At 38.9% G+C, this 20063-nt stretch overlaps 1 protein-coding gene across 1 annotated transcript; it reads left to right on the plus strand.

Moving 5' to 3' along the window:
• Positions 1-3957: 3957 nt before the first annotated feature.
• On the plus strand, positions 3958-7784 carry LOC146959966 (uncharacterized). Its single transcript, XM_085772747.1, has one exon. The coding sequence runs from the start codon at positions 3958-3960 to the stop codon at positions 7552-7554; it is 3597 nt and encodes a 1198-aa protein (XP_085628873.1). The 3' UTR covers positions 7555-7784.
• The last annotated feature ends 12279 nt before the right edge of the window (positions 7785-20063 follow it).

Here is a 20063-nt window from a genome sequence, read left to right on the forward strand (position 1 = left end):
TTGATCGGGATCGGTGTGCTATTACTTTTCTCAACAGTTTACGAATTTTTCGCGACGTAAGTCGTCTACTGCTCAGGCATACTTTCACCTAGAGACTCCATTTAAACTTTAAACAGTAGACACAAGTCTTGTGTATTGTCGTATTACTCCACGTTTTGATAGGTCATATAGTTTTTGATCAATCCATGATCAATGACCATGATCATTTTTGGAGAAATTATGAGATTATAATGGGTGTGTATTGCACGGAATGTTCGTGTCAGAGTGGGTGACATCATCGGTTAGAGTGGGAGAGATGCCAGAAAAACTCCAGATTTTTTCTCTATCCAAACTCCAAACGGCCACAATTCACACTCTACACACATAATTTCGGCCACGGTTGTAGACGAGCTCATCCTTGATCTCTTAATCTGCTCAAAATATCAGAGAGACTTACAGAATTTAAACTCTGAGCCTCTAAGTGCGGCCACGTCTGTCTCTGCTCCTCATTGAGTCCAATACAAATATTTTCTGAGAGAAGCAGAACGGCCTGATGTTTTAAAACTGCCAGCGTCGCCAAAATATTTACTGTAGAAACACCAAATCGTACCAAAATTTTCCGGAAGTCCTTAGAGCAATGTGATCTGTGTTTTGTTCTGATAGGAGTTACCGTTTTCTCACCCTAAGCCTAAATGTGAGACCGGTGCAGAGGCAGAAAATGGCTCTTTTTCTCCACGTTTCTGTCTGTCTCAGCCTGCGGGGGCCCCTATCGCCGTGGTAACCTCTTTGATCCTCAGGCCAGAGCTCGTTAACTTCATAAACAATCCACCTGGCGCTCGTTTAAATGTTTATAAACACAGACACAGCTAAATCAGACTGACACAGGATGCAGCTACTAACTAACTATGTGTCAAGTCAGTCACACACACACACACACACACACACACACAGACTCTAGAGCCAGCTTCATGTGATTACAGTCACACACACACACACACACACACACACACACACACAGGTAACCTAATGTGGTTACAGCTCCTCCATATCAGTGCTTATAGAAAGATGATCACGTGTCTGTCTGATCAGCTCTGTCTTGACCTTAAAATCGTGGGTTTGATTCCCATGTTGACAGAGATGGCACAACCCGCAGTAGCTCCCGTGGCCCATTCAAAATTTTCCGAGAGGAAATTTTCTAGTTTGCTGTTGCTTTCTTGGCCAGGTCACCACTGTAAAAGAGATTTGGGTCTCAGAGGGTTTCACCTGGTTAAATGAAGGTTTAGTAAAAACAAAACAAAACAACTTTTAAAGCAGAAGTAAGTGGAATGTTTAGTTCTATCTTCCGACAGCAATCACTTATATAGAGTGTTTGGTCTGAAACACGGGTCTGTCAGTCACTCTGCTCTGAGCCGAGGAGAAAACTTTCCTTGTATCCTACAACCTTTATCCAATGAGGAGAGAGAACGGCATTAAGGGGCGGTCCTCTCTGTGTGTGCAGCCAAGGGATGCGTGTGAATGTGGTGACGTAGGGACGAGGACCAATAGATCCATGACGAGGGCGGGGACTGCTAACTCCATCGGCTGACAAGAAGTTAGCCAAAACCACCGGATCGCTTACTTCTGCTTTAATCACTCATTGCTAAACTGATTGAGCTCAAAGCTTTTTGAAGGCATTCTTATTATGTATTTAAAAACTGAACAGAGCAACACTTAGACCCAACATAAGTGTGTAATTCTGTTGTTTATTGATTTAAATCAGATATCAATAAATGACTGCCTGTTTCCTTCTGGAACCCGTGTTTAATGTAGCTGAAGGTGTTTAAAGGTGTTCAGAAATGACCGTTTGTCCTGTTTGTCGCGCAGAGTTTCCACGAGATGCTGCACGAGTTTACCTGAGTAAGGAAAACGAATTTGATTGGTCGTTATCGAGCGGGTGGGATATTCAAAGCTTGGGGCGAGACCGAGCTCCGTGTGTGTGTGTTGTCTCAGACGTTTGATTGACGGATGACGGATCCAATATCAGTGGCTGATGAATCCTGAGCAGGCTGACGTATAATCCGTGCGTCTGCATTATCCAATGCAAAAAAAAAAAAAAACACACTTTCATCCCGGATTTACTAAAATAGAATTTTGCACAAAGTTTGGGCTCCATCGTCTGATAGACAAGTTATTACACTAATGTTAAAGGGGACCTATTATGCTCCTTTTTGCACAAACTAAAATAGTTCCTGGGTGTCGTAAAGACATGTCTGTGACGTGCTTCGGTCAAAATACCCCAAAGATCAAACATCACAGCACTCTCAAAAACAGGGCTGTGCAAAACGGTCTGTTTCAGTGGCCCCTCCCTTTAAATGCAAATGAACCACTCCCTCAGCATTGCGTTACCATGACGATGTCTACTACTAGTACCTATACTGATTTGGCCAAAATGTAGTATGCAAACAAAAGCTAAATCTGCAGTAGGCAAATTGCCAGATCTCCAGTCTGCATCTGACCAGTCTACATTGTGTAATGAAATGTGCCCATGACCTCTCACCCTAACCAAAGATGGTATGGAGTAGTCTTTGCCATGTAGGCTACTGTAACCATGTAACATGTAATATAACTTAAAGCAGAAGTAAGCGATCCGGTCGTTTTGGCTAATGCTGCGTTCCAGGCAGGCTTTTGAAATCGTAAATTACAGCTTCAAGTCACGACTTACGACTTTGTGGCGTTCCAGGCAACCCACTCGTGTTTTTCCGACCTGTTTTACCAGTGAAAGTCACTATAACGGCCACTCGTAACTTCCGACCGGTGAACTCGTACCAGATTGAACTGGTACGACTTCACAGGTCGGAAAAATACGAGTTTCCTTGAACGCACCATAACAGTCCTCGTCCCTACGTCGCCACATTCACGGCGTTCCTTGGCTACACACACAGCCCTTTATGCCGTTCTCTCTCCTCATTGGATAAAAACTGTAGGATACGATAAATGTTTTCTCCTGGGCTCAGAGCAGAGCAGAGTGACTGACAGACCCGTGTTTCAGTCCAAACACTCTATGTAAGTGATTGCTGTCGGAAGATATAACTATTTAAGTCTTATATTATTTATTAAATATATCACTTACTTCTGCTTTAATAAAAAAAATTAAAAATATATGCAGACTGGTCAGTTCATTGTAAAACAGTTATTTATTGATGTAAATGTGGTGATTTGTGCACATAGACTACAGAGCTCCGCAGCACTGCTCCTCCTCTCCTCCTCCTTCTCACAGCTTCACTTTTCATTCAAACTAATTCAACTGCCACAATTGTAAGATTTCATCAATGAGATCAACATTTATCTCCTAAAAAGAATAACCACACGGTGGTAAACGTCTAAAAAACCTGCGGGTATGCGATGGTTTTCTCTGCCCGGCCGAGGAGGCCTGCAGACGGGCTCTGCCTGTGTGAGGAGCCGCTGCAGCTCCGGAGCTCTGGTGTTATTTCAGAATGAATCATTTTGGGAAAGCAACTCATATATTCTTTGTTATCTAATAACCCTCCATCTCATTTCTACAACTCTGTTATTTTTCTTGTTTATGCAGATTTAATTAGAACTGACGCAAACTCCCTGAGTTCATTTCTGAACTGGCAACGTTAGAGAGATGGTTAGACTAGCAGTAAAACCTGATACCCGGATAACTGGATAATGAAAATAAATAGTGCAACACATGGCCATTAAACTCTTCTGAAACCAACTCATGTAACTCTACAGCTTGGGTTACATTTGGATTTGGATTTAATTCGGGATTTAGAATCTGCCTGAAGTTTCATTGTTTCCCTCTTTGGTTGAAGAGAATAGCTTGTGAATTAAGCACTGGTTGACTGTAATGTAACAGTTTCTGTATCAGACTACCACCTCTGATACATCAAATTCATTTTAACATTTCTCTGTCTAAACCTTAACGTCGCCATAAAAGACAATAAAATCGTATTCTTTTCTTTTCTTGCAGCAATGACACTGTGGGACCGTGATGTCCTGAAAGAAGACGCAAGAGAAGAGCAGAAACCTTACAGTAACTTTGAAATAGTTGCATCTGAATCAATTGAGGATAAATCTTCCTCTCTTAATGTTGAAGCTTCTCTGAAAGCAAGTTTCCTGGGTGGACTGGTAAACATTGATGGATCTGCCAAATACCTGGATGATAATAAAACATCAAAAAACCAGGCCAGAGTAACGATGAAGTATGAGACAACAACAAAGTTCCAGGAGCTGTCGATGAATCATCTAGGAAGAGGCAATGTGAAGCATCCATATGTTTTTGAGAAAGGAATAGCGACGCATGTAGTCACAGGGATTCTTTATGGGGCAAAAGCTTTTTTTGTCTTCGACCGTGAGGTGTCAGAAAACGAAAAACATCAAGACATTCAGGGAAACTTGAAAGTGGTGATCAAGAAGATCCCATGCATTTCTATAGATGGTGAAGGTTCACTGAAGATGAACGACAAGGACAAAGAAAATGTTGAGAAATTCTCCTGCAAATTCTACGGAGACTTTTCTCTAAAAAAAAATCCAGTTTCTTTCCAGGATGCAGTACAAGTCTACAAAAGTCTCCCAGAGTTGCTGGGACCCAAAGGAGAAAATGCTGTACCAGTGAAGGTCTGGCTGTTGCCACTGACAGTTTTAGACTCTGCTGCTGCTAAACTTGTCCGTCAGATCAGTATAGGATCAGTTCAGGACGTTCAGAGCGTCCTAGAGGACTTCAATGAGCTGGAAATGAGGTGCAACGATGCAGTGAGAACAACAACTGTACAACAGTTCCCACAGATCGGTCAAAAACTTAAAAGTTTCAAACAAATGTGCTCAGAGTTCAAGCTGGGATTTCAACAAAACTTTGCAAAGACACTTCCTTCAATCAGAGGAGGAGGTAAAGAGGAGGTCGTGCTCATAGAGATCCTGAAGAAGATACACTCTTCTCCTTTCAACAGCAAAAGCCTGGATGAGTGGATGGACTGGAAAGAGAGAGAAATCTACACCTTGATGTCTTTTACCAACATGATGAAGAACACAAAGGTCGTCCAGTCTCAAAGTCATCTGTACAAAGAAATCCTCAGTGTGGAGCATGCTGTGTGTTTTGTCTTCACCTCACTGGGAAGTCATGAACCGTTCCTCTCAGATTTATCAACCTACTTAAGAGGAAAACCCAAAGCAGACGATGTTCAACATCCACAAACTCATGATGTGGAGAAGGAACAGTGGTTTGCCTCAAAAGAAGTAGCAGATGAAATGAGGCATAAAGCAAAACTGTTCATTGACTTTGCAGAGGCCAACAAGGAGAAGGAGAACATAAAGTTCCTGACAGTCGGTTTGACAAATGAGACAGAGAAAGGTTCAAGCATCTACCTTTATAAAGACGGCTTCTCTGTCACTGAGAACTTTGAACCTCCTTCAAAGCCTGAAACTGTGACAGTGAGTGACATAAACCACAACAGTGTGACTCTGAAGGTTTCTCCACCCAGGTTTGGAGCAGAGTTCATCAGCTCCTACTCTGTAGAGTACCGTGTCAGTGGAGAGGATGGATGGAAGCAGCAGACAGCAGAAGAGGCTGGAGAAGTCACAGTGAGTGATCTGAGTCCTGACACAGAGTATAAGTATGTGTTCAGATGCAGAGCAGTGACCTCAGTAGGTGTTGGACCAGTCCTTGAAGTCAGTGGCTCCACTAAAACTTTGCCTTGCAGCCCTCCAGGAAAACCTCAAGTTGAACCAAACTCCAGTGAGATATCAGTCATCTGGCAGAAACCTGCTGAGCTTGGACAAGATGTGCAGGTGTTGAGCTACATGGTGGAGTACGCCCAAACACACAGCGAGGGGCAAGAAGAAGAACTCCAATGGAAACAACTGGAGTCGAGGGCTGAAGAGGCGATCATTTCAGGACTTCAGTCAGAGACTGGATATGCAGTCAGGGTCAGAGCTGATTGTGGAGCAGCTGGCAGAAGCAAGGAAAGCATCACTGTTCATGTCTGCACAACAAAACCCAAACCTGTCATAGAAGACCTCAAACGTACAAGTAAAAGGATAAATTCTGAATCCCCCTCAGTTTACAAACTGCCTCTGACAAAAAAAAGAATCAACATTCCTGTTTGCCGGAGGTATAACTTTGGCAGAGAAAGCTCAAGGAGAAATCACACTGTGATTCTTCTTGGAGCCACTGGGTCAGGAAAGTCCACTCTGATCAATGCAATGATCAACTACATTGTTGGTGTAGAGTGGAAGGACCAAGTCAGATTCACATTAACTGATGATGAAAGTCAGACCTCTGAAGTCACTGTGTACAGAGTCAACCATCAGGAGAGATTTAACATCGACTACTCTCTGACCATTGTTGACACACCAGGCTTTGGAGATACCAGAGGCATAGAGAGAGACGAAGAGATCGTAGAGCAGCTACGTAATCTCTTCTCCTCTAAACATGGTGTCAGTGAGATTGATGCTGTGTGTTTCGTAGTTCAGGCTTCTTTAGCACGACTCACACCAACACAGAGATATGTGTTTGATTCACTTCTCTCAATGTTTGGAAAAGATGTGGCAGAAAACATCAGAGTCCTGGTGACATTTGCAGACGGCCAACATCCACCAGTTCTAGAGGTGATCAATGCTTCAGGTGTCCCATGTCCTAAAACAGAAGATGGACTCCCTGTTCACTTCAAGTTCAACAATTCAGCTTTGTTTGCTCACAACAAGTCGTCTGCAGCAGAGAGCAGCAGTGAGGATGATGATGAAGATGGAGGCTTTGATGAGATGTTTTGGAACATGGGGACAAAAAGCATGAAGAAGTTTTTTGTTGCTTTGAATCAAATGAAGACCAAAAGTTTGACACTGACACAGGAAGTCCTCAGAGAAAGAAAGCAGCTGGAGATTTCAGTTGAGAGTTTGCAGAAGCAGGTTAAAGTTGGTTTAGCAAAGCTAGAGGAGATAAAAGAGACAAGTGAACATCTGAAAGAGCATGAGGCAGAGATGAGGAGAAATGAGAAGTTTGAGATTGAAGTTACTGTCACAAAACCTTTTAAAGTGGACATTTCGGGTACTGGACGTTTCCTCACCAACTGTCAGCAATGTCACTTTACCTGTCATTGTTTTTGTAGCACTGCAAAGGATGCAGATAAGATGGAGTGTAGTGCAATGAGAAATGGATACTGTACTGAGTGTCCAGGCAAATGTCATTGGAGTCAACATTTTAGTCAGAAGTACAAATGGGAGTACAGGGAGGAAAAAGAAAAGATAACAGTCAAAGAGCTGCAGGAGAAATACCTTAAAGCCAGAGGGGCTAAGATGTCTGTGGAGGCACTGATTGGCAGGCTGAAGAAGGAATATGATCGTGTGAAAGCTGAGGTGGTGAAGTTGATGGAAAGATCAGGCCAGAGTCTAAACAGACTTAAAGAGATAGTACTGAGGCCAAATCTTCTCTCCACTCCAGAGTACATCGACATGCTGATTCAGGCAGAGAAATCTGAGGCCAAACCAGGCTGGAAGAGACGAGTTGAGTCCCTGATGGACATGAGAAAACAAGCTGAGTACTTGGCTAAAGTAGAGAGAGGAGAGAAGCTGTTCTAGAGTTCATCTACTGACCTCAGTGATCAAATCGAGGCCAAACGAAGAAAAAGAAGTTAAATGACGACAAAGACAAAACTGACACCAACACTGACATCAGTGAAACCAGGACAAGGACTCTGATACCAAACAAGACCAAAACTGATGCAGACCAACAAGACAGAGACTGAACACAGTTGTAATGCAGATCCAGAGCTCGTTCAAACCAGGAGCCACGAAAAGACCAAGACTGATCGTAACAGAAGTGACAGACAAGATTAATCAAATATAACATGATGACAAAATGCCACTTTGTTGGATGATGATATTAGTTGTTGTGACTATTGCTTTTCTTATTAATTTCTAAGTAACTTTTTAATCAGTTAATTACTAATACAGCTTTAGTGAAATTAACACAGATGCTGTCGAATTCAGATAATCAATATTCGATTTAAATCAAATAACTGACAGGAAGGTGTTCGTGATTATAACATTATTATTTAGTTAGTAAATAGTTTATATTGCAACAGAGCAGAACAAAGAATGAAAAACAGCTTTTCACAAGAAGCCATGACTCACAGGAGTAAATCATTGTAACACTGTACAGATGATATAAAGGCAATGTTTAATATTTGCTCTGTTTTTTGTTTTGTTTTTTGGTTTGAAGTGATTTAGAGATCAGTATAATCTTGATTTGACGTTTCTCCACTTTCTTTGTTGTTTATACTTTACTTAATGAAGCGTGTTTGAAATCACAGTGTTAAAAAAAATGTGTTCTCAGTTTTTCAAATTAATTTCTAATAAGCTGTATAATAAATACAGCAATATTCAATCAAATAACTGACAGGAAGGTGTCAGTGCTGAAATTATAATGTTTAAAAAAAATGTTTATAGTGCAACTTGTCTAGAACAAAGCATGAAAACAGCTTTTTCATCGTAACGCTGTACAGATGATATAAAAGCAAATTTAATGTTTGATCTCTTTGTTTGTTTGAAGTGGTTTAGATTTTAGTAGAATCTCGATTTGATGTTTCTCTATTGTCCATGTTGTTTGCAAAATGTGTATCATGCTTTCTCAACTGCAAATAAAATCAAATTAAATACATTATGGACTAAGCAGAAATAAAACAACCGGAATCTGATCCTGAATCCTGTGGTTTCATTATTAGGGCCGCGGGCAATCGCACCGGGCACTGGTCCCAACAGCTATGAAATAGCTGCAGGGACCAGTGCCCGGGCACTACTGTTATTGTGTGGATTTTTTCTTATTATTATTCTCCGTCCTCTTCCGGACACTTTTTCGATTCGCATCTAGTCCTGCAACTCTTCGAGTTGAAACGAGTTGCAGGACATATTATATATCAAAACGTGCGTCTTGATCGGGATCGGTGTGCTATTACTTTTCTCAACAGTGTACGAATTATTCGCGACGTAAGTCGCGAAAAACTGCGCAAAATTTTTGCATGTAAGTCAATGGGACGGGCGGAAAAAAAAGACCGAAAAAGACCAATCATTGGAGTTTAACAAACGTCTACTGCTCAGGCATACTTTCACCTAGAGACTCCATTTAAACTTTAAACAGTAGACACAAGTCTTGTGTATTGGTGTATTACTCCACGTTTTGATAGGTCATATAGTTTTTGATCAATCCCTGATCAATGACCATGATCATTTTTGGAGAAATTATGAGATTATAATGGGTGTGTATTGCACGGAATGTTCGTGTCAGAGTGGGTGACATCATCGGTTAGAGTGGGAGAGATGCCAGAAAAACTCCAGATTTTTTCTCTATCCAAACTCCATACGGCCACAATTTACACTCTAGACACATAATTTCGGCCACGGTTGTAGACGAGCTCATCCTTGATCTCTTAATCTGCTCAAAATATCAGAGAGACTTACAGAATTTAAACTCTGAGCCTCTAAGTGCGGCCACGTCTGTCTCTGCTCCTCATTGAGTCCAATACAAATATTTTCGGAGAGAAGCAGAACAGCCTGATGTTTTAAAACTGCCAGCGTCTCCAAAATATTTACTGTAGAAACACCAAATCGTACCGAAATTTTCAGTAAGTCCTTAGAGCAACGTTGATCTGTGTTTTGTTCTGATAGGAGTTACCGTTTTCTCACCCTAAGCCTAAATGTGAGACCGGTGCAGAGGCAGAAAATGGCTCTTTTTCTCCACGTTTCTGTCTGTCTCAGCCTGCGGGGGCCCCTATCGCCGTGGTAACCTCTTTGATCCTCAGGCCAGAGCTCATTAACTTCATAAACAATCCACCTGGCGCTCGTTTAAATGTTTATAAACACAGACACAGCTAAATCAGACTGACACAGGATGCAGCTACTAACTAACTATGTGTCAAGTCAGTCACACACACACACACACAGACTCTAGAGCCAGCTTCATGTGATTACAGTCACACACACACACACACACACCTTCATGTGATGAAAACACAGTTAACGTGCAACAGAATTTAAACTTAAACCATGATTTAATCTGGTTTTAAAGTTAAACCTTGTTGGTGTCACACACACACACACACACACACACACACACACACACACACACACACACACACACACACACACACACACACACACACACACAGGTAACCTAATGTGGTTACAGCTCCTCCATATCAGTGCTTATAGAAAGATGATCATGTGTCTGTCTGATCAGCTCTGTCTTGCGCTTAAGATCGTGGGTTTGATTCCCATGTTGACAGAGATGGCAAAATCGGCAGTAGCTCCCGCGGCCCATTCAAAATTTCCCGAGAGGAAATTTTCTAGTTCAGTTTCATTATTGATCTCTGCTTTCAGTGTTTTTCTTTTCCTCATGAGTCAGTTTTCATCCACGTCCTCACCAGTGTTAGATCTGAGTCGATCCTACAGGCTGATGTTCACACAGCTGGAATCAGTTCAGAGACCCTTTTTATTTAACAATAGATTCACATACAGGTTTTTATTTGTTTTTCTTCAGCTTTCATCAACTTTTTAACTGATGAAATTCAGCAAGTATTTATAAGTGGTCACACATCCACTGCCATCCTGTTTTGTTTCAGATGTTTTGGGGGTTTAAGGTTTTAATATTTAAATATTTTGCAGATGTGAATAAAAACATCTTGTATTTTGTGTGAGCAGATTAATTAAAGTGTCCTGACAGCTCTGCAGCATCAAACAGGAGAACCCCTCCCACCCCCTCTACGAGGAGCTGTGGTTGAGGGGGGGGGGGCACCTTCAGCCAGAGACTGACTCTCCCCAGGTGCAGAACGGAGCGGAGCGGTTTAGGCGCTCCTTTCTCCCCACAGCCATCAGACTGTTCAATATGCTTGAATGAACTGGAGCGTGAGCACACACACACACACACAAACAGATCCGAGCACTTTATCAACTCATAAGCCTTTATTTATTTTTTATCTACTTATTTTATTTATTAGTGATATACCTTTTTGTGTATCTTGTCTTGTTGCTGCTGTGACAAAGTGAATTTTCCCCTTGGGGGATTAATAAAGTTTTATTCTATTCTATTGTATTTTGTCTGATGACACAGACAGAGACAGGAAGTTAATCAGGTTTCTGTTCTGGTCCATGTCTCACCGACGTCCCGGTGCCTGTTGGAGAGATTTCTCCAAAGAGTCGCTGCCCGACGCTCTGGTCAGTTCTGATCAATACACCAGAGTGATGTCACCAAAAAGTGATTTAATGATAATTAGTCCAATTGTGTGTTTGCAAATTCTAATTCAATCTAAAAAGACTTTTAATATTTTATGAAGTTGGATCTAAATTATACTGTGTTGAGTACATTTTGAATATTGTTTCTTCATCTTTAGAAACAATGTCAACATTCAAATCCTTATGAGTCGTCAGGAGGAGGAGCTGTGTGAGCAGTCGCCTGGTTGAACAATAAAATATACAAAAATGGGAGGAGCGCAGCAACACAACACTGGACCTTCAACATGACCACAGTTTTTATTTCAACACAATCTGCAACACTCTGGTTTTTGTGCTGAGACAAAATGAAAACGAGGCTTTGATTGTTGATTATTTGTCACGTTTGCTTCTTTTGGACAGTTACCAACCACACATTTTGTTGATTATTTTGGATTTGGACAGTTTGTTGAACCTTTTGAATGAGTCTGATTCGTATCACTGGAATAATTCAAGACTTTTACAGTGACTCATTCATTCATTGAGAAGTCCTGGGTGGCATGAAGTATAATTCAATTGCGTTGTTCACTTTGTACGATGAAAAATGGCATTTTTAGGGATATTTCCTATTTGATTGACGTATGTACAACGCAATGCACCGGTCACAGACTGTACATTACATAAACCCTCAACCTGCAGCTCCAGTAGTGCTCTGTAGAAACTGTGTTGTGATGAGTTCACTGCCCTCTCTTCAACAGGACTTCTCCTCTGGTTGACGGTGATCGTCTCCTGTCCTGGAGGATGAAGCTTCACCTCATTTGATAGAAAATGTATTGTATGTTGTTGGAAATAGTGTTTTATATTTATCAGAAAATGGCTGTGAGCAGCAAAAATACAAATGAAGGCACGTACACAATGTTTTATATTGTTAATAAACAGTAATTTAAGAGATTCAGAAATGTCATTTTCTAAACTGGTCACTGTTTTAAAAGTGTTTCACTTTGCTAACCCTCCTCCTGTCCATGTGCATTAAACACAGCATAGTTAAGCTACAAATCCTGTATAGTTGCTCTTCACTGTAAATTTCTGACTGTTCAACGTGGCTGCAGGAAACTGTCACAGGACAAGGACGACACCTGGTGGACAAACAAAGACATGACAGAAAGAAGAGAGGAACAACAGCTCACAGGAAACATGAGAACATTGGCTGAATTATAGTCCGGTCCCTTACAGACTCTGACTGGTTCTGGTACCAGTTCTGGTGGTCCTCTCCCATTCCTAGCACAGCATCTGGACCCTTTCAGAATCTCACACTCAGTCACTTCCAGCTGACGTCAGTCCAGTCCCTATCATGATAATAATCACTGAGGGGGATTGATTACCCTCTGAGACCGTATGATCAAACTGAACCTCACATCATCAATCAAGTTGATTTTCCTCAAGAATCAGTCAGATGTTTTCTTCAGTCCACGTTCCAGTTTCCTGGTGAAGAGTCCAGAGTTTGATGTTCGGAGCAGAGCAACACGAGTCAGTCAGTCTCAGCCCGTTCAGCTTCCTCAACAATAAAACAGCTTTGTCACTGAGAAATGAGCAGTTTTCAGAGACAGGAAGCTAATTAGGATCATTTGACTGAGCAATTGACTAAATGTCCTTACTTTATGAAATCAAACTCTGTTAATGTCACTTCCAAAACAAAGGTTGAGCTACAGTGTAAGTAACAATGTATGCCTGGGTAAGTTGTAATAATGTAAATTTAAATTGATCTTCTGTCTATAAGTTATTTAAACAACACCATCGTAGCAACTATCCCATGCACAGAGATGACACTGTTATTTGGTTTTATTTGACTACAACTGCACCACAACAGACAGAAAATTTACCTGCTGAGATGTCAATATGGAACCAAGACCAAGGGTGGTTTTTTTTTCTCTAACATTTTGAAATAAAATATGGCTAGACGATACATCGGATTTAAATCACAGGAGGCAACGTGCTCATGATTCAACCCTTGGCTTTTTCACCGCATCATCATCGGATTCCATCACTGTGCACTACCACTGTGTGAAAAACAAACATCCAGATTGTAAAGATTTAGCAGTTCTTGTATAATATGAAAAATAACTTGAGAAGAAAGAATTAACACTTGTTTTGCGCATCAGTGCTGCCAGATGAAACCGGAAGTTGAATACCTCTGAGTCTCTCATCTAATTTGTTAGAAAGAGTATTAGGGCCAGCCAAAAAAAAAGAAAAATCTGGCACAAGGAAAAATAAGACAATATGTGGAGAAATAGACTGCGCGCTGTTTGTTATCGTGCGGTCTTTGCTAAAGTTGCTACAATTAGTGAAGCTAGCGGTTAGCAGATTTAACTCGGTGTCATGGTGCGTTGGACCATGGGTTAAATTTACGCTGGAATATCCCTTTAAGGTTTCCCCCCAACCAAGCTGTTGTCTTTCCTGTTCAGGCCGGTGATTCCTCTCATCCCGCTCCAAACATCCTTTATGTCAGTGGTTCTCAACATGGGGTCCGGGGACCCCTAGGGGTCCTTGAGAGATCTGAAGGGGGTCCCCAATTTATTTCTTGAAAATTTACCACTTTTTTCTGGAAGGTTTTTTTTTTTTTTTTGTTTTAGAAGTTTTACCACTTTTTTCTAGAAAATTTTCACTTTCTTATTTTGAAAATTTTTTTTACGAGAAATTTTACCACTTTTTTCTACAAGTTTTTTTTTTAATTTTACCACTTTTTCAAAAAAAAATTTTAAAACTTTTTTGTTTTAGAAATGTTACCACTTTTTTCTAGAAAATTTTTCCTTTTTTATTTTTAACATTTTTTACGAGAAATTTTATCACTTTTTTAAAAAGAAAAAATATTTTTTTTTTCCTTTTTTTTGAGAATTTTTACCACTTCTTCTCAGAAATTTCTCTATAATATTTCCAAAAATTCATTGGCCCTAATTTAAAAGTATTAAAAAGTAATGTTCTTCAGTCTCAGAACAAATATTTGTGTATTTCTGGTGTTTACTTCTAAATTTGGTCCAATGGGAGTCCGTGGTCTAATTTGTGTCAATTTAGGGGTCCTTGATGTACATAAGGTTGAGAACCACTGCTTTATGTTATTATTATTCAGTTTCTCCTCCAGCTTTTTCCTGTAGATGCTTCTGTTTCAGCTGTTTTTGTACACACTTGAGTTCTGTCCTAAAAGCTGACTTAAAGGCCCTCTCTTTTCATTGAGTAATGTCTTCAGTTCACTTGTGACCAAACCAATATAGTCAGAGATAAAGACCGTTGAGCTGTCTATACAGTATCCTCCCCATGAGCTTTTATAGAAAGTTTCCCAATGCACCACAGAGTGTCTCTACACCCTCGGGGGACCACTCCCTCACTCTAAATAAAAGAGGATAAAGGACACGAAACTTGCTGAATTCTATCAGTTAAAAAGTTGATGAAAGCTGAAGAAAAACATGCAAATAAAAACCGGTATGTGAATCTATTTTTCAATAAAAAATGTCTCTGCACTGATGTAGATTCCAGCTGTGTAAACATCAGCCTGTAGGATCGACTCAGATCTAACACTGGTGAGGACGTGGATGAAAACTGACTCATGAGGAAAAGAAAAACACTGTAAGCAGAGATCAATAATGAAACTGAATAATGAAACCACAGGATTCAGGATCAGATTCAGGTTGTTTTATTTCTGCTTAGTCCATAAAGTATTTAATTTGATTTTATTTGTAGTTGAGAAAGCATGATACACATTTTGCAAACAACATAGACAATAGAAAAACATCAAATCAGGATTATACTAAAATCTAAACCACTTCAAACCAAAAAAAAACCAAAAAAAAAACTGTACAGTGTTACTATGAAAAAGATGTTTTTCATTCTTTGTTCTGCACAGTTGCACTATAAACATTTTGGTAACGCTTTATATTAAGGTCCTTGTAATAAGCATTAGTTAATAGGTAATAAGGCCCTTATAAGTGATTACAAGATGCTTATTAGGGTGAATGCTGAAAGCATTCACACTATTGTTATTCAAATCTTTATTATTATTAGGGTGAATGCTGAAAGCATTCACACTATTGTTATTCAAATCTTTATTATTAGGGTGAATGCTGAAAGCATTCACACTATTGTTATTCAAATCTTTATTATTAGGGTGAATGCTGAAAGCATTCACACTATTGTTATTCAAATCTTTATTATTAGGGTGAATGCTGAAAGCATTCACACTATTGTTATTCAAATCTTTATTAGGGTGAATGCTGAAAGCATTCACACTATTGTTATTCAAATCTTTATTATTATTATTAATATTATTATTATTCTTACTTCTTCCCTTTTTTGGCCCTTAACTACTTCTTCATACTTTCTACTATTCAAACAATTCATATATCAAAACATGCGGCTTCTTCAGGAGATCATGGGATGTATTCAACTTTTTCATATCATTCATACTTTTCAAAATATTCAAACTTTATTGAAAAATTTTTCCCCATAGGAATACATTGAATCGGTCTTCAAACTGTTCAAATCCTCTCCTTCTTTGAACTTCAACTGCTTCAACATACTTTCACCTACAGACTTCATTCCACTTTTAAAACGTTCACAAAACTTTCAAGTATTCACGGTATATTCAACTTTTTCATATCTTCTACCGTTATTGATCAGTACCCTTCAACTGTTCATGATCATTTTTTGACAAAATTCAAATTTAACATGCAAGTCAATGGCACGGAATTTTCAGAGCTAGAGTGATGATGACATCAGCTAGAGTGACAGAGAGTCTAAAAATCCTCTGACACTTTGCTCTCTATCCTGTCACCACGGCCACAAATTTCTTTCTAGACACATAATTTTCCCCCACTTTGGTAGACAAACTTGTGCTGTGTCTCACAGTGTGCTCGAAAACGCAGAGAGGCTAACAGAATTTAAACTGGGAGCCTCTAAGTGCAGCCAGTTCCCTCTCTTCCTCTCATTGACTCACATTGTAAAGTAGGAGCAGATTTTCTGAGAAAAGCAGAAATGACCTCCTTATATTTCTTGCGACGGTGAGAAAAGTTTTTGCCCTACAAACATTTAATGCACATTGGCTCGCTCAGGAAGGTCTCCTTGCCCCGATAGTCATGACCACATTCTGGTAAGAGGTACGGTTCTCTTTTCAGAGGCTGTTGTTCGGAGCTGCACAGAGCTCAAATCTCACTGCTCTGCTCTGTGTGGTGCAGACACAGAGAGAGAGACACACACACACACACAGACAGATAGACACACAGACACAGAGACACACTGGCTTACAGCTCATAATCAGCCTCTAAATGAGTTCATATCTTTGAGGGGAATTTTTAAACATCTCTAATAATTTATTTCTCTTACATACATTTCAGTTTATTCTTGTAATGGAGATTTCAGGATTTGGAGCTTCTTCATGTCCTGACTTTCCTCTTTAACCCTTTACTTTGAAGGACTTGAACTTTTTCTCATTAATTCCAACAATTCAGACCATTTCTCAACCATTTAAGGACTTTCACATTTTTCATTTATGAATGTATATCTTCACACTCTTTTTTTACACGTATCTTAAACAATCCTGGCATTTGCATCCATTCCACATCATTCAGTCTCTTTCTTTCTTTCTACTCCCTTTCTCTTTCTTTTTACTTCATTCCTTGTTTCCTTGTTTCTACCCCATTTCTATATATACCCCAGTTCTCATAATGGATATTTCAGGATTTGGAGCTTCTTCATGTCCTGACTTTAGACTTTTCCACCTTCAATCCTTACATTTTACTTTGAAGGACTTTGACTTTTTCCTCATTAATTCCAACAATTCAGGCCATTTCTCAACCATGTAAGGAGTTTCATATTTTTCATTTATAAATTTATATTTTCACACTATTTTTTACACTTAAACAATTCTGGGATTTGCATCCATTCCCTATCATTCAGTCTCTTGCTTACAAGTTATACACTTCAGGTATTGCTTCATTTTTATACATATTTGTTCAACAAATACTTTCAAGCTCTTAATATATTTATTCATTTGAGTAGACCTATTTTTTCCACACCAATCTTCAAAAATTCAAGCAATTTTCCAACATCCTTCTTATAAGTTCTTCTTTTTAATTTTTTTCTCACCTATTTCAGATTTCAACCATTCAACTGTTAAACTATAAAGATGCAGGATTTCTACATTTTCCTCAAACTTTTTATTAACATGTTTAACTTTTACCCTTCAGATATGTTGTAGTTATTCTGCCCTTTAACGGATTGTAACTACTTCTATATTATTCTACTTTTACACTTCAGATATTGTTTCATCTATATTAGTAATGGTTCAAAAAAAAAATTCTAACTGTTTTAAATAACAACAAATGCATCCATTCCATATCATTCAGCCTCCTGCTTACAAGTTATACTCTTCAGGTATTGCTTCATCTTTATTTATATTTGTTCAACAAATGCTTTCAAGCTGTTAATATATTTATTCATTTGAGTAGACTGAAATGTTAATTTTTTCACACCAATCTTCAAAAATTCAAGCAATTTTCCAAACATTTCATACAAATTCAACGTCCTTCTTATAAGTTTTACTTTTTAATCTTTTCTCACGTATTTCAGATTTCAACCCTTCTACTCTTACATGCTCGACTTTTAGCCTTCAGATATGATGTAGTTATTCTAACTTATCCTTACCTTTAAAGGATTGTAACAACTTCTATATTATTTTACTTTTATTCCTCAGATATTCTTTCATATATTAGTGATGGTTCAACAATGTTTTCAAGCCACCAGTTTTAAACTTGTTTGAGTAGACTCAAGCTTTTCAATTCATTCATACTATTCTTCATTAATTCAAGTAATTAGCACCCATTTCATACATCCTCCATCTTTCATCTTCTACTTTTACTATTCAGATATTGTTTAATCTACATTAGTAATGGTTCAAAAATGTTTTCAAACTGTCAGTTTTAAGTAAATCCGAGTAGACTTCAGACTTTCAATTTCTTCATACTGATCTTCAACAATTCAAGTAATTTCAAACCATTTCATACTCTTCATATATTGTTTCATCTCTTCAAGATTTCTTCAGCAGTTTCTTAACTTAATTCAACATAGTTTCAACAATTTATTCAGCTCATTCAGCTTACAGCTTTCAGCATTCACCCGTATTTCCTTCAGGAAATGCATTTTCTAGTTATTATTAATATTATTATTATTCTTACTTCTTCCCTTTTTTGGCCCTTAACTACTTCTTCATACTTTCTACTATTCAAACAATTCATATATCAAAACGTGCGTCTTCTTCAGGAGATCATGGGATGTATTCAACTTTTTCATATCATTCATACTTTTCAAAATATTCAAACTTTATTGAAAAATTTTTCCCCATAGGAATACATTGAATCGGTCTTCAAACTGTTCAAATCCTCTCCTTCTTTGAACTTCAACTGCTTCAACATACTTTCACCTACAGACTTCATTCCACTTTTAAAACGTTCACAAAACTTTCAAGTATTCACGGTATATTCAACTTTTTCATATCTTCTACCGTTATTGATCAGTACCCTTCAACTGTTCATGATCATTTTTTGACAAAATTCAAATTTAACATGCAAGTCAATGGCACGGAATTTTCAGAGCTAGAGTGGTGATGACATCAGCTAGAGTGACAGAGAGTCTAAAAATCCTCTGACACTTTGCTCTCTATCCTGTCACCACGGCCACAAATTTCTTTCTAGACACATAATTTTCCCCCACTTTGGTAGACAAACTTGTGCTGTGTCTCACAGTGTGCTCGAAAACGCAGAGAGGCTAACAGAATTTAAACTGGGAGCCTCTAAGTGCAGCCAGTTCCCTCTCTTCCTCTCATTGACTCACATTGTAAAGTAGGAGCAGATTTTCTGAGAAAAGCAGAAATGACCTCCTTATCTTTCCTGCGACTGTGAGAAAAGTTTTTGTCCTACAAACATTTAATGCACATTGGCTCGCTCAGGAAGGTCTCCTTGCCCCGATAGTCATGACCACATTCTGGTAAGAGGTATGGTTCTCTTTTCAGAGGCTGTTGTTCGGAGCTGCACAGAGCTCAAATCTCACTGCTCTGCTCTGTGTGGTGCAACAGAGAGAGAGAGACACACACACACACAGACACACACACACAGACACACACACACACACACACACACACACACACACACACACACACACACACACAGAGAGACACACAACCACAGAGACACACTGGCTTACAGCTCATAATCAGCCTCTAAATGAGTTCATATCTTTGAGGGGCATTTTTAAACATCTCTAATAATTTATTTCTCTTACATTTCAGTTTATTCTTGTAATGGAGATTTCAGGATTTGGAGCTTCTTCATGTCCTGACTTTCCTCTTTAACCCTTTACTTTGAAGGACTTGAACTTTTTCTCATTAATTCCAACAATTCAGACCATTTAAGGACTTTCACATTTTTCATTTATGAATGTATATCTTCACACTCTTTTTTTAAACGTATCTTAAACAATTCTGGCATCATTCAGTCTCTTTCTTTCTTTCTTTCTTTCTTTCTACTCCCTTTCTCTTTCTTTTTACTTCATTCCTTGTTTCCTTGTTTCTACCCCATTTCTATATATACCCCAGTTCTCATAATGGATATTTCAGGATTTGGAGCTTCTTCATGTCCTGACTTTAGACTTTTCCACCTTCAATCCTTACATTTTACTTTGAAGGACTTGGACTTTTTCCTCATTAATTCCAACAATTCAGGCCATTTCTCAACCATTTAAGGAGTTTCATATTTTTCATTTATAAATTTATATTTTCACACTATTTTTTACACTTAAACAATTCTGGGATTTGCATCCATTCCCTATCATTCAGTCTCTTGCTT

The sequence above is a fragment of the Trachurus japonicus genome, unplaced genomic scaffold (assembly GCF_045865225.1).
Source record: "Trachurus japonicus isolate A0001 unplaced genomic scaffold, Traja_1.0 AP030825.1".
In the NCBI taxonomy this organism is placed as follows: domain Eukaryota; kingdom Metazoa; phylum Chordata; class Actinopteri; order Carangiformes; family Carangidae; genus Trachurus; species Trachurus japonicus.

Excerpts from the sequence above, each read along its gene's own strand:
- LOC146959966 (XM_085772747.1), top strand. The coding sequence starts at position 3,958 with ATGACACTGTGGGACCGTGATGTCCTGAAAGAAGACGCAAGAGAAGAG.